Source organism: Callospermophilus lateralis, chromosome 15, assembly GCF_048772815.1.
Source record: "Callospermophilus lateralis isolate mCalLat2 chromosome 15, mCalLat2.hap1, whole genome shotgun sequence".
NCBI classification, from domain to species: domain Eukaryota; kingdom Metazoa; phylum Chordata; class Mammalia; order Rodentia; family Sciuridae; genus Callospermophilus; species Callospermophilus lateralis.
The window spans coordinates 22,142,225-22,156,525 of NC_135319.1; the positions used below are offsets into that span (position 1 = coordinate 22,142,225).

The following is a 14,301-nucleotide window of genomic DNA, read 5'->3' on the forward strand; positions in this document are numbered from 1 at the left end:
TCCCTGGACCCAGCACACAACCTTCTCCCCAAACTCCCTCCCAGGTCTGAGCAGGTTGGTACTTGGGTTGGCCAGGTTAACCTCACTCCTCCATTAGAGCACCATGTGGATGTGGGTGTACAGTGGATGCTTGCTGACCTTTAACTCAGACATCCTCAGGGTACAGTCCAACCTGCTCTGGATTCATCCTATACCTGCAGAAATGCACCGGGCCCAAGGGGCAGAAGTAAAGTGGTGATACTAAGTGTCCACTCACTTACTTTGGCTGCAGCAAGCACTGGGTAAGCATGAGCCATGACTGTTGGAGTCACCATTAGTGTTGTGGAGTAGAGAGTAAGGGAAAAGGATGCACAGAGGAGCCCATGTCCCATCTCTTGTTCTTTGTCCCCAACCACCCAGGCCATAACAGGAATGGCCATCGACAACCACCTGCTAGCACTGCGGGAGCTGGCCCGGGATCTGTACAAGGAGCCACCTGAGATGTTTACAGATGAGACATATCTCATGAGCAACCGATTTGTCCTCTCCACCAGCCAGGTACAGCCCCTGTATGCACAGTCATGACCCAAGAGAACCCAGAGTGTAAGCAGTGAGCTTTCTAGAGGGCTCAGCAGTTGAGAGCCCACTGACTGGAGTCAGGCAAGTTCTGACTCTACCTCTGCCTCTTTCAAAAAATTTTTAAAATTTTAATTGACACATAGTAATTATGCATATTTACAGGGTACAGTGTGATATTGCTGTACTTATATACAATGTGTAATGGTCAGATCAGGATAATTAACATATCTATCACCTCAGACATTTATCATTTCTTTGTGTTGGGAACATTGAAAATCTTCTTTACTATCCATTTTGAAATATTTCATTAATTGTTGTCAACCATCTACCCTACTGTGCCATAGAACATTAGAACTGATTCCTCCTATCTAACCACCCCCCCACCCCATACCCATTAACCATTCTCTCCATCCCTCCCTCCTCTGCCTGTCTCTGCTTCTTACAAGTTATGTCACCTTTGACAAAATAATCTAAAAGTTCAGAGTACTGGTTTGCCATCTCCTAAATGAGAATAACCACAGACTCCATTTTAGCCAAGGTAGACACAGACCCATGCTAGGAACACACCATGCCGGTACTCTAACCATTATGCGGCACTGCCTTCAACCTGAGAGGTAGTGTCCCACCATGGGGACCAAAGACTTTGAAGCCCAACAGGCTTAAATGGGCCCTCCACACAAGTCACAGGCATTATTATAAAGGGTCATGCCACCAATAGCAGAAGGTGAGTGGCCAGCCCAATATTTTCTAATCCGTGCTACAGACAGGCCCCTTCTGTTGGAGGACCACTGTCACAGAGACAGAATGAAATCCATTAGCAGGAAGCAGCAGTCGAGGGGAGGAATACCCCCACACTCGTCAATTTACTAAAACTCCACCTCATCTGTGAACGGCTGGACATGGGCAATAAAAGGGGCTGATAAAGCTGTGTTTGAGGATAAAAGCCCACTCAGTAATTTGATTTTGTCATTACGGCAGTGAGCTTGCCGACATGAATAAACGAGGACAGAACATAACAACATAAATTCTTCAGGAAACCATCCATGGGCAAAAAGTGCTTTGGAATGGCTTTATGGCCTTCGGCTATTGCACGGCAAATTTATCTGACGATGCGGTTACTCTATTAGTAAGACTAATGGTTTGTTCTGCCCCATTAAAATGGCCAGTATCGCTAAAGAAGGCCAGAGAACATAGCACCAGAACACAGCACCAGAAACCTGTTAGGTTTAAAAACAAACCCTGCCCCACACCTAGGGACAGCTAGTTTAATTAATTAATTAGGGTGTGGGTTTTTTGATGGTTGTTTTTCCCACTGGAAAGTAGCATTCATGACTCAAATGCCTTCTGAAACACACTTACTGTGTTTATGATCCAGATTACAAAATCTTAGCACTCTGACTTTAAAACATATCAGGCACAAAACTAAAACTCCAGCTGATGGCAACCTTTTAAAAGCCCAATCCTGGGTAATTGTGCATGGCCAGGCTGTGGAAAGAAAATCAGACCAGCCAGGCAACACTGACAGTAATTAAGGATTGGGGGAAATCAACAGAGAAGATGGGCCAGATTTCCTCTAGTTCATAAATTACTCCCTGTGGGAAGCCATCTAACAGTTGGGTGCCACCAGGGTGCCATTTAGTAAATTACCCTGATTGCCACTGTGCCTCAAATGGCCCCCAGGTGAAGAAGAGACTCAGCCCAAGCCCCAGCACCAGGTCACCCTGGGAGCTTCCAATTCCACAAGTAGAGCAGATTGTACACTGGGGAGTGGGCTTGGGGTCCCTCTCCCTCTGAAATCATGCAGTTAGATGCATTTGTTTTTATGACTCTGGCTGTGTCCACCCATGCTGAAGCAATCGGTTGATTTGGTTAATTCAGTCAAACCCCAGGAGTGGAAAATAGGGAAGCAAATACCCAGCAGAGACCCCGGGATATTGGAACGCCCCACATTCTAGCAGGTTCACAGGTTGCATTTCAGAACAAGCTGCTGCTGACCTGATCTCTTCTTCAGGTGCCCACAACCATGGAAATGTTTTGCTGCTATGGTCCTGTGGTCCCCAATGGCTACGGTGCCTGCTACAACCCCCAGCCTGAGACCATCCTCTTCTGCATCTCCAGTTTTCACAACTGCAAGGAAACCTCTTCTACAGAGTTTGCAAAAGCTGTGGGAGCGAGCCTTACCGACATGAGAGACCTCTGCAGTTCGCTGCAGCCAGCTGACGGCAAGTCATTGGCAACAAAGGAAAAAGCCATGAGGCCCAGCCAGGGGCACCAGCCTTGACTCCTGCCACTCGGTTTCAGCTCCTTGAGCCCAGCCTTCTGAGGCTGCCAGACCCTGCCAAATCCCTGCTCCCATCCCTCACTCCAGCTTTCTGTAGCTCCCCTCTCCTCAGGACCCAACCCACGGGTCACCTAGAGGCATCACACAAGGCTGCAGGGTTAGCAAGAAAGGGTCCCTCGTTATGCATGGGAATCATCACTATTCATCAAGGTGCCCTCTGGTCTGTGCACTGGGAAGGGAAACCAGACTGGCTTGGAGGTGGCCTGGAGGTAGGAGATCCCCATCAAGGTCTTCCTTCCACAGTCCTCAGAAGCTTAATGCTCATGTGTCCTCCCCAGCAGGATGTAGTGTGCCCAGGTAATGTTTCTGCCCAATGAAATAATGAGTCACTCAATTACATGCAGTGTACCCAAATGAAGCATGAAGGCAGAGGCTAGCTCTGGGTTATTACCTCTTTTCTTTGTGGGAGGGACAGCGGGCTTTGTTTTCAGATTTAAAGTATCAGACCTTGGCATTCACAGCATCTCCTTTGAGCCATACAGTCCTGCAAGACCCTGCTCTACCTTCTACACAGACACACACACACACACACACACACACACACACACACACACCACACACCACACTCCAAGTTCACAAAATACAGTGACCTATGTCCCAAACACATTTCTCCTTTCACTCCCTGGGAGAAACCTTCTGTTGCATTCAAAAAATCTTATCCAGCTATTCAGAAAGAAAAAATATTTTGTCTCCCTTGACCTTGTGACTTGTGACTCTTGAGCTTTTCAGGCAGCATCAGGGACAGTTCAAAGTGAGCAAACCATACGGCCCTGAGCAGGCAGAGTGGACATGTGGAGGACAGGTTCACTCACTAAGGTCATGCCTTTTGCAGTTTTTTTTTTTCCCTATTTGTTTCACCCCTGCTTCACACTAAACAGGCCCAGTGTGTGATTGGTGCCAATAGGTGGAGGCCAAAGAGAATTGCTTCAGGTTTTTCTATTGTTGTTATTATTTATCTTTTGTTTAAAACTTTTTATTTAAAAACATATTTTTGTGGTACTGGGGATTGAACCTAGGGGGGTTGCTCTACTATGAGCTCATCCCCAGTCTTTTAAAATTTGTATTTATTTTGAAATAGGGTTTCTCTAACCTGCCAAGGCTGGCCTTGAACTCATAATTCTCCTGCCTCAGTCTCTCAAAAGAGTTCCTGGGATTACAGGCATGTGCCACTGCACCTTACTCTTTTTTGTTTGTTTTCAAGAGAATTTTTTTTTAAGAAAACCATTCTGTCCAGGATGCAGTGTACCCAAATGAAGCATGAAGGCAGAGGCTAGCTCTGGGTTATTACCTCTTTTCTTTGGGGGAGGGACAGGAGGCTTTGTTTTCAGATTTAAAGTATCAGACCTTGGCATACCTGTAATCCCAGCAACGTGGGAGGCTGAGGCAAGAGGATCAAAAATTTGAGGCCAGCTTTGGCAACTTAGTGAAACCCTAACTCAAAATAAAAAAAATTAAAAGGACAGGATGTAGCTTGGTGGTAAAATGTCCCTGGGTTTAACCCCCAGTACCAAAAAGGGAGGTAGAGAGGGAGAGGGGGTGGATGAAAAGAAAAAGAAAATCAGATTGACATTAATTTCAGAAATGACCTCCATGGCTCAAGCACGATACCCTTAAGTGTTTGGGCTTCTTTATTTGGAAGATTCCCCTTCAGGGATTCTGGAGGAGCCCAATACAAGGCTCTCCTCTGGCCTCTGGTGCCTGAGGGTACAGCTGACAGAGAGCCAGACAGGGAGGTGAGGTGAAGATTGTCCTGCAGGGCTGTGACTGTACTGGAGGTGTGAGAGGCACCTTAAAATTCTTTAAGTTACAGATAATAATTGTACTTACTATGGGATGCAATGTGATGTTTCAATACACGTGTACACTATGTGATGATCAAATAAGGTTATTAGCAGATCTAGCACACCTCCAGCACCTATCACGCCTTTGCGGTATGAACATTCCAAATCCCCTCTTCTAGATTTGAAGTAAACCACGCAATGCTATGGACTCCAGTCATCTTCCTGTGCAACACGACACCAGAACTCACCCCTCTGTCTGACCATAACCCTGTACCTGGTGACCCGCCTCTGCTCTTTCCTTCTCCCACCCTCCTCTATGTCTAGGAATCATCTTTCTACTCTCAGCTTCTGTAAATCAGATCAATTTTTTAGTTGGAAGTCTAAATGGCAGAGAAAGCAGAATGGGAAAGTAAAACATCTAAAGTACAAGGAGCAGGCAGAGCCCACCCCCTACTATGCTGTTGTGCCCTCCTGTGGAGTTCCTAGAAAAGCCCCCTCCCCAATCCTGGTGAGTTCTGTGTCATTCAAAGCGCTCCATCCACTCTGACCCAGGGATACTGCAAGAGTCCCTTCTCTGGGCCATGTGAAAGCTGTCTGCACCTTGCTTTGGGTTGCCACAGGTGGGCTAAGGTGAGGCAGGCATTTGACCTTGCTTAGCTATTTGAGAACACAAGCAACCCAAAGGGGAGGAGTCCTTGAGACCCTGGTTTTAGGAGGAAGATCTCCTATTGGATGATGGGGGAGATTTGGCCACTGGCTTCTAACATTTAAACTTAAGCCACTGGTCTGTAGGTCCCTGTGGCTTCCCCTGATGCCTACCTTCCAGTTTCTCTTGGCAACTCGCAGCCCAAAGACTCTGGGGGTTTCTGGGGACCTGCAGTCTACCTTCTGAATGCTAGCCACCTGTCTGATCTCACTCAGTGACCTCAGTGCCAGATCTGAATTCTCTTCCAGTTTCCCTCCGTGGATTTTTCTGCAGACAAAATTCTCTGACTGTAGGGTCAGGCAGCCACACTGAACGTGGCCAAGTGATTTAAATGCCCAGAGACTTAATTCCCTCCATTGTCAAATGAGAACAACAGTCTCCCCATCTTGCCAGGCTCTGAGGGATGGAAACCATATGCGCAAAGGTCTCGTGTGGCAGGTGGGCAGTAACGCCCACTTTCAGAATGGCTTTCCCCAGCAGGATTGTTCACACTGCTCGGACAGAACCAAGTTCATAGCTGCTATTCTCTGAATATAGGGAAAGGGAACTCACTCTGTATATTCAGATATTAAACCATTCACTGTGAGGGTTTGAGAATCATGGATGGCAGACACTTGGCTGGAGGGAACACCTCTTCTCTCTGAGGAAGGGGCTGGAAGCTGGTCTTCCCCCTCCAAGAACAGATGGGTCCACTACGTCTTTATGCAAAGGCAACACTGAGCCATGGCCATGGGCATTTCTGTGGGGACTCTGGGAAAAGGAGATTGTTCCATGTGTCCCCAAAGAGATGGAAAATGAGACAGTCATTTGGAAAAGTGATGCATAATAAATGTGGCCACCTTACAATACTGCTAAGTTGCCAAAATATATAAAGTTAATATTTAAGTTCTATTTTTATAAAATAGTTATAGATTTATGGCAATATGTACATGTGTATTTATAGCCTTTCCATCTTAATTTATAGTTTTGTGCTTTAAAGAAATATATGTATGATTAAAGAACTGTATATTGAAAGCATTCTATTCAACTTATTTAAAAGACTGTAACTCTGTATTCAATAAAACCTAATGCCAAGAAAGATGTCACCTGTCATTGTATCTACTGACAAATGCTATAAAATATAATGCTGTAAATTCTGTGAACTGGATCAACAATTCTTTGGCCTTTGTCTATATTTTGCCAGCAATAGTGGCAAATGTCTAAAAGATATAGGGAAGTTGGGTGCAGTGGTACATACTTGTAGTCACAGATACTTGGGAGGCTGAGGCAGGAGTATCTCTGCCTGTATTGAAGCCAACCTGGCACTTTATTGAGAACTTATCTCTTAAGAAAAAAAACAATAGAATAAAAATAAAAGCTATAGGGGTCAAGAGAGAAAAGGGGCTGGCACAGGGCACATCTCAGTGGCTTGGGAGGCTGAAGCAGGAGGATACTTAGTTCAAAGCCAGCCTCAGCAAAAGTGATGTGCTAAGCAACTCAGTGAGACTCTGTCTCTAAATAAAATTCAACATAGGGCTGGGGATGTGGCTCAGTGGCTGAATACCCCTGAGTTCAATCCCCGGAAAAAAAGGGCTAGGGATGTGGCTCAGAGATAAAACACTGTGGGTTCAATCCCCAGGAAAATGAGGAAGGAAAGAAAGAAGGAAGGGAGGGAGAAAGGAGGGAGGAAAGACGTAGGGAGGTAAAGAAGGAAGGAAGGAATCTTCATATTCCAGAATAAACTGAAGGATGTTCAAAACACAACAATAAGCAAAAGCTAAAGGTGCGTCAGACAGACCCAGACCCCAGTGGGGCTGGTGGGGTTTACCCTTGCTGCCAGTTGAAAGGCCATGTAGCCCATGGAAGGTGGGAAAAGCAGCTAGGAACTCCCTCCACAAAACCAAGACCTCCTAGAGGTATCCCAACCTTGTGAAAAAAAAAAAAAACAAAAACAAAAACAGAAAAACCCTTTCCATTGGCTCAAGGGAGCAATGAAGAAATCTGCCATGTACTCGGGGCTGTAGAAGACAAGGAGACACAATCATGAGAAATCAAAACCACAAACTTGAGCCACATGAGGACTTTGAATCAACACACCTTCTATGTAAAGTAGGACCTCTAAGACTATAATTAAAAAAAAAAAAAAAAAAAAACAATTGGGCCCAGTACAGTGGTACACACCTGTAATCCCAGCTGATGCAGGAGAATCACAAGTTCAAAGCCAGGCTCAGCAATTTAGCAAAACCCTGTCTCAAAATAAAAAATAAAAAAGGGCTGGGGATATGGTTCAGTGGTTAAGTGCCCCAGATTTAAAGCCTGGCATGAAAAAAAAAATTGGCCTGGGTCAGTAAGACCCAAAGGACCTCAGCAGAATCAAATACAAAACCACTTTCTGGGACACACCAAACACATATGGACACACCAAACACATATGGAGGGAAACATTATACAAAGTGACACAGAAAATTTGAAAAGGAACAGACTAAAATTCTAGAATTGGAAAATAAATAACCAAGTTGATGGCTTTCACCTAAGTGAAGACACAGATGAAAAGAAAATTAGTAAACTGGATTATATATAAAAATGAACAATTGCACATATATAGTGTACAAGCATATATACATTCTAGAAAAAAAAAAAGCAGGGAAAGAGGGGTAAAAAGAGAAAAAAATACCAAAGAGAAGAAACATAAAGAATATGGTAAGAAGGTCTAGCATATTTAGAGTCCGTGAAATGTAAAAATGGAACAGAAGTAGCCTGTGAAGAACTAATGGCTCAACCAGTCATGGTTGTGTAAACCTGTAATCCCATGGACTCAGGAGGCTGAGGCAGGATCACAGTTCAAGGTCAGCCTCAGCAACTTAGTGAGGCCCTAAGCAAATTAGTGTGAGACTCTGTCTCAAACGAAAAAATACAAAGGGCTGGGGATGGAGCTCAGTGGTAACGCACTCCTGGATTCAATCACCAGTACCAAGTGGGGAAGAAAAAAGTAATATCTCAAGCTTTTCCAAAAACTAATAAAGAGCATTAATTTAGTTTCAAGAATCTCTACAAATTCCAAGCAGGATAAATAAAAATAAATTTATACATAGGCACCTTACAGTGAAACCGTAGAAAGCAAGTGATAAACATGAAAACAGAACAGTAACAATAACAACAAAGCAATAATGATACTTCTAAAATTTTTAGCAAAGTTAATGCTACAGTTAAATTTATAATAAATAAAAAACATTAAAATGAAATGATGATTTTTGCCTCATAAAAAGTATATAAAACTTAGAGAGAACCAGCCAATATGAATCCCCTAAGACAGGACACCCGGCCATACTGAGCCAGCAGGAAGATTAACAATGTCAGTACTGTTCCACATTCCTCCCCAATTTACTGTACTCAACTCTGTTGGTGAGTTCAGTTGTCATTTGATGGTGAAAACAATGTGCTGGGGGAAATTATTTATGACCCCCACCCCAATTCAGAATTCTACTGGCATCATCCCTCTATTTACCAAACATGTATAAACTAACTTCAAAGAAATATGTATCATAATAGAACCGATTGTACTCACAGAAAGAATTAAAACACAGAAACAAGAACATATGATGGGAGAAATAGTAATGATAAAGGGTTTTTAAATCTTTTTACTGTTCAAAAGGAGGATAAAAAATAACAGTTACCATTGATTTTTGGAAATTAAAGATATATGTTGTAATTTCAAGGGTGTAATTATTAGATTTCACTAATCATTGTAATAAACAACTTCGAAATCTCAGCGGTTGCAGAATAATTGTTCCTTCTTGCTCCTGTCACAGACTGATGCAGATTTGCCCGGCTTTATTCAGTGCAGATATTCAGAGATCCAGTCGCCTGACAGGTTTTGGGTCCCTCAATCCATGGGACCTCCAGGTCCTCCTGGCATCCTCTGTGTCTGACTGACAATGAGGAGAGAGCCAGCAGGAGTGCAGAAGAGGTTTTAGAGGCCAGAGCTAGAAGTAGTGGATGTCTTTTAGGTCTGCATTCCAACTGGCAGAACCCAGCAAATGAATAGAACCTGTAGTTTTATCTTCACCAAATAGACTTCCACGGCTTGCATACAAGAGTAAGGACAAACCTGAGCTGTGGGCTCACCATTCTGTTCTTTAACTAAAGAAACAACTTTCAAACGAGGAGAAACTGAATGATTAAAAAAACATATTGAATCAATCCAAAAGCAGGCAAAAAAGTAGAGGAAATGCAAAAATTTTCTAAATCAAACCCCTGCTTGGCTTGTTGCTTGACCTTTTTTTTTTTTTTTTTTTAAATAAAAAATACAAAATGCAACTTACTTCATAGGGATAATATCATGGTTAAATTATGAGAAATCACCACCTGTAATTCCAGCGGCTCGGGAGGCTGAGACAGGAGGATCCCAAGTTCAAAGCCAGCCTTAGCAATGGGGAGGTGCTAAGCAACTCAGGGAGACCCTGTCTCTAAATAAAATACAAAATAGGGCTGGGGATATGGCATGTGACCTAGTGGCCGAATGCCCCCGAGTTTAATCCCCTGGGAGATATAGATAGATAGATAGATAGAGAGAGAGAGAGAGAGAGAGATAGACAGGGGCCAGATCCTCCAGGGTCACATATATATATATATATAAGACAAATCTGCAAAGTGATTAGCACTGTAGCCTGACACAAACTTCCTATATCTGCACCGTAAACGTCGGTTATTGTGACTTATCCTGCCTCGCAAGGGAATTCCCGAGCCCCGCCTTAGTCCCGCCCACTCGAGGCCTCGCCCAGTCCTCAGGGGCAGGAAGAGCGGTTACCCAGCAACGCGTGTTGTTTGGTATCCCGGGCTGCAGCCTCTGGCCGCAGCGAGCGCCATGCCGAGGAACGCTGTGGTCATCTTGCGCTACGGGCCATACAGCGCGGCGGGGCTCTCAGTGGAACACCGCACCTTCCGCCTGGAGGGCCTGCAAGGTGGGCCACCCCACGCCTGGCTTTCTGTGAGCCGCAACCTCCCAGCATCCATGCAGTGTGTGCTCTCTGCCTAGATTTCTTTAGACCCCCTTTAGATCCTAACCAAGTGCCACCTCCCCCAGGAAGTCTTCCCAGAGCCCACACTACCCAGGATGATTAAACAGCTTCCTCTGGCTTTCATTGTTTGGACACAAGAGTGGATGAAAACATGAGCCTAAGGCCCACCTTGATAAAATAATGATGATAATAATAATAATAATAATAATAATATAAAATTTTAAAAATTAAATAACCCTTCTTTATGAATCAGGAAACAGGGAATCAGGAATATTAAGTGGGCTGGGGATGTGGCACAAGCGGTTGCGCACTCGCCTGGCCTGCGTGCGGCCCGGGTTTGATCCTCAGCACCACAAACAAACAAAGATGTTGTGTCTGCCGATAACTGAAAAATAAATATTTAAAAAATTCTCTCTCTCTCTCACTCTCTCTTAAAAAAAAAAAAAAAAGGAATATTAAGTGACTTTTCCAAGTCAAATGGATGGAAAATGGGAGTGCTGAGATTTTGTTCCTTGATCATTTATGCCCCAAACACTTACTGAACATCTAATATGTGTGGGACATTCTTCCAGGTATCTAGGACACACTGTTGAACCATGCTGTATGTCCTTAAAGTGATCTTATCATTGTTGACTATTAAATGACAGGTGTGCCGAAGCACAGAAAGTGGAGGGTGACATGGTGGAGAAAAGGGTTCATTTGAGGAATTACATTTGAGTTGAGATTTACAGAATGAGTAGAAGCAGGTCATGATTGGTGCATGCCTGTAGTCCCAGCAACTCAAGAGGCTGAGGCAAGAGGATGGGAAGTTTGAGGCCATGCAACTAGTGAAACCCTGTCTCAAAATAAAAAATTGTAAAAAGAGTCTTGGGATGTAGCTCAGTAGAAAAGCACCCCTGGGTTCAATTCCATCCCCAATCCCAACCCCCAAAAAAGAATGAATAGAAACTAACCAGGTAAAGACTGTCACAAACAATCCTGAGGCATGGGGGTATAGGTCAGTGGTGAAGTGCTTGCCCGTCATGTATAAGTCCCTGGGTTCAATCCTCACCACTGCCAGGAGGTAGCGGAGGCATTCCAGGCAGAAGCACTGATACCTGCAAAAGTTGGAGGCATGGAAAAATGATGGAATTGTTGAAGTGAATGAATCTGGATAGATAGACAGGGGCCAGATCCTCCAGGGTCACATAAAAACTCTAGGCAGGGAGACGAAACCACGGCTGGTCTGAGAACTGTTTAGAACTCAAATTAGAGGGGTCAAATGTGGAAGAAAGGACAATTTGAGGGTGGTCCAGGATCAAGATGAGAGTAGCTTGGACCAGGATAGCCACAAAAGGGATAATGGGTCAAAATAAAAGCAATGCTACTGCCTGAGAGGGTGGATGTGGTAGGCAAGGGCAAAGAGGATGCCAACTACATCTAGTTTGTGTCTAGCTTGAGAAGATGTTGATGAATGGAGGTGTTAGTCACTAAAATTGAAAACACCAAAGACATTTGGAGGAACATTTTGGACATATTAAATTTTATGTGCTTTCAGCTTCCTAGATGAAAGTACTCAGTCAGATCTGCAGTTCTGGAGTTCAGAGAAAAAGATGGAAAGGGATGCATCAGTAATTTAGAGAGAACATTCCAAATGAAAGGGAATCCAGGACTAAGTCTTGACCCAAAGTAAGGATCTTTCAGGCAAAATGCTATAGGAGTCCAGAGGATTAAAAAAAAAAAAAAAAAAAAAAAAATCAGTCTTGGTCCGGCCTTCAGAGAAGACAATCCTAGAAGAAAATGCTTTTTGTTCAAGTTTGATAGACATGTAGAATTTCAATTGACAAAGAAAGTTACTTGCTCTGAGAAAACAGTTGGCTGAGAAATTTCTGTTGTAAAGAGCTACTGTGCACATTAGTCTCCTTGGGTTGCCATAACAAAATGCCACATATTGGTGATTTGACAACAGAAGTCTATTTTCTCAGTCTGGAGGCTAGAACTCCCTGATCAAGGTCCAGTTAGGTTGGTTTCTGGGGAAAGCTCCCTTTCTGGCTTGATGACAGCCACCCTCTCTCTTGCCCTCCCATGGTGGGGAGACTGGAGGTTCTTTCTATAAAGACTCTTATTCTATCAGATTAGGGTTCATTTATCGTTGATTACCTCCTAAAGGTCCTTTCTCCAAATACAGTCATAAAGAAGATGGGGCTTCAATATACAAATTATGTGGGGGAATACAATTCAGTCCACAGCACTGTTACATGATGATGCTTAAAATGATTTGTAGTCTTGGCTAAGGACCCAACCTATACAATTGACTTCTCTTCCTGCCCCTCTAATAAGATCCCCCACCCACCTCTCACCTCGCAACCACCTCTAGCTAAAGTCCACTAAATGATAAGACTGAGCAGCTACAGTGCTTCTCTAAAAATAGCAGGAATCTTAGACTGCTGAAAGAGAATTCTACCCCTTTTCACTTTCTCCTTTTGTCCACAGACTCTTGACTTCTGCAGAACTGTTTCCTCTTTGCCCCAGTCCTAGGTATGCAAGCTCACCCTCCACATCCCATCTGTACGTTTTCTGGCGGTTCATCTATTTATTTTCTTTCCTATTTTTTATTGAGTAAAATATTCATAACAAACTCTGACATTTTAAGCATTTAAAGTTTTAACTCAGGGACACAAATTCTACTCACATTGTAATAGAACCATCATCACTTAGTTGTTTTCAAAAAATTTCTAAGATCCAAAGAGAAACTCTGTAGGCAGTAAGCAATAACTCTCTATCTCCCATTCCCAGTCTCTGAAATTCTCTAATATATTTTCTGTCTCTATGCATGTGTCCTTTCTAGGTATTTAATATATGTAAAATCACATAATATGTGTTGTTTTGTGTCTGGATTATTTTAACTTAGCATCTATATTGTAGCATGTATTTATATTTTATTTTTATGACTGAATGATATTCCATGTTATGTATATACCAGATTTGCTCATTCTCATTAATTGATGGACATGTGAGCCATTTCCACCTTTTGGTTATTGCCAACAGAGATGCTATGAACCTTATAAAGAGTCTGGTTGAGTCCCTTTGTTCAAAGGAGTAGAACTGCTGAGTCATATGGTAACTCTACATTTAACCTTTTGAAGAACTTTCCAGAGCAGCTATATCATTTTACGCTCCTATCAGCAATGCATGAGGATTCCAGTTTCTCCACATTCTCCACCAATACTTATTATTTTGTTTCTTTGTTTTGTTTTGTATTATTGCCAATCTTAGTAGGTGTAAATTGGTTTCTCATGGTTTTGACTTCTGTTTCCCTGATAACTAATGATATTGGACCTCCTTCATGTGCTTATGGGTCATTTGTGTGTCTTCTTTGTAGAAATGTCTGTGTGGGTCCTTTGCCCATTTTTAAATTGGGCTGCTCTTCTATTGTTGTTGAATTGGAAGAGTGCTTTATATATTTTGGATACTGGATCCTTATCAAACCTATGATTTACAAAAAAAAATTTATTTTCCTCATAGTTATAGTTTATTACAATGAAAGAATACAGACTAAAATCAGCTAAGGGAGGAGATACACAGGGCAAAGTTCAGGAGAGTTCCAAGTGTGAAGCTTCCAATTTTCTTCTCGAAATGGAATTATTAAGTGGTGTTCATTCTTCTTGGCAACAATGTGTGGCAATACACACAGAATATTGCCAACAAGGTTAAGTTTGCCTAAACTTTGAGTCCAGAGTTTTTATTGAGGCTCAGTGACGTAGAGATGGTTGACTGCTGAAATATAGCTAATCTTTTTTTTTTTTTTTTTTTTTTGTATTGGGTTTGAACCCAGGGGTGCTTAACCCCTGAGCCATATCCCCAACCCTTTTTATTTTTCATTTTGAGACAGGGTCTTGCTAATTTGCTGAGGCTGGCTTTGAACTTGCCATTCTCCTG

The 14,301-nt window shown here is 43.0% G+C and overlaps 2 protein-coding genes across 3 annotated transcripts in view; both read left to right on the forward strand.

Annotated features, from left to right (window-relative positions):
* Chat (choline O-acetyltransferase) overlaps positions 1-2,839 on the forward strand; it is a 48,089-nt gene extending 45,250 nt beyond the window's left edge. For both annotated transcript variants that reach the window (XM_076834770.1, XM_076834769.1), the window contains 2 exons: positions 400-537; positions 2,570-2,839. In XM_076834770.1, the coding sequence (XP_076690885.1) occupies positions 400-537; positions 2,570-2,839 (408 nt within the window). The remainder of the gene's footprint in view (positions 1-399; positions 538-2,569) is intronic.
* A 7,390-nt stretch (positions 2,840-10,229) lies between these two features.
* The window catches only part of C15H10orf53 (chromosome 15 C10orf53 homolog), a 30,553-nt gene continuing 26,481 nt past the window's right edge, over positions 10,230-14,301 (forward strand). The window contains 1 exon segment of the mRNA XM_076835341.1: positions 10,230-10,326. Within this exon segment, the coding sequence (XP_076691456.1) occupies positions 10,230-10,326 (97 nt within the window).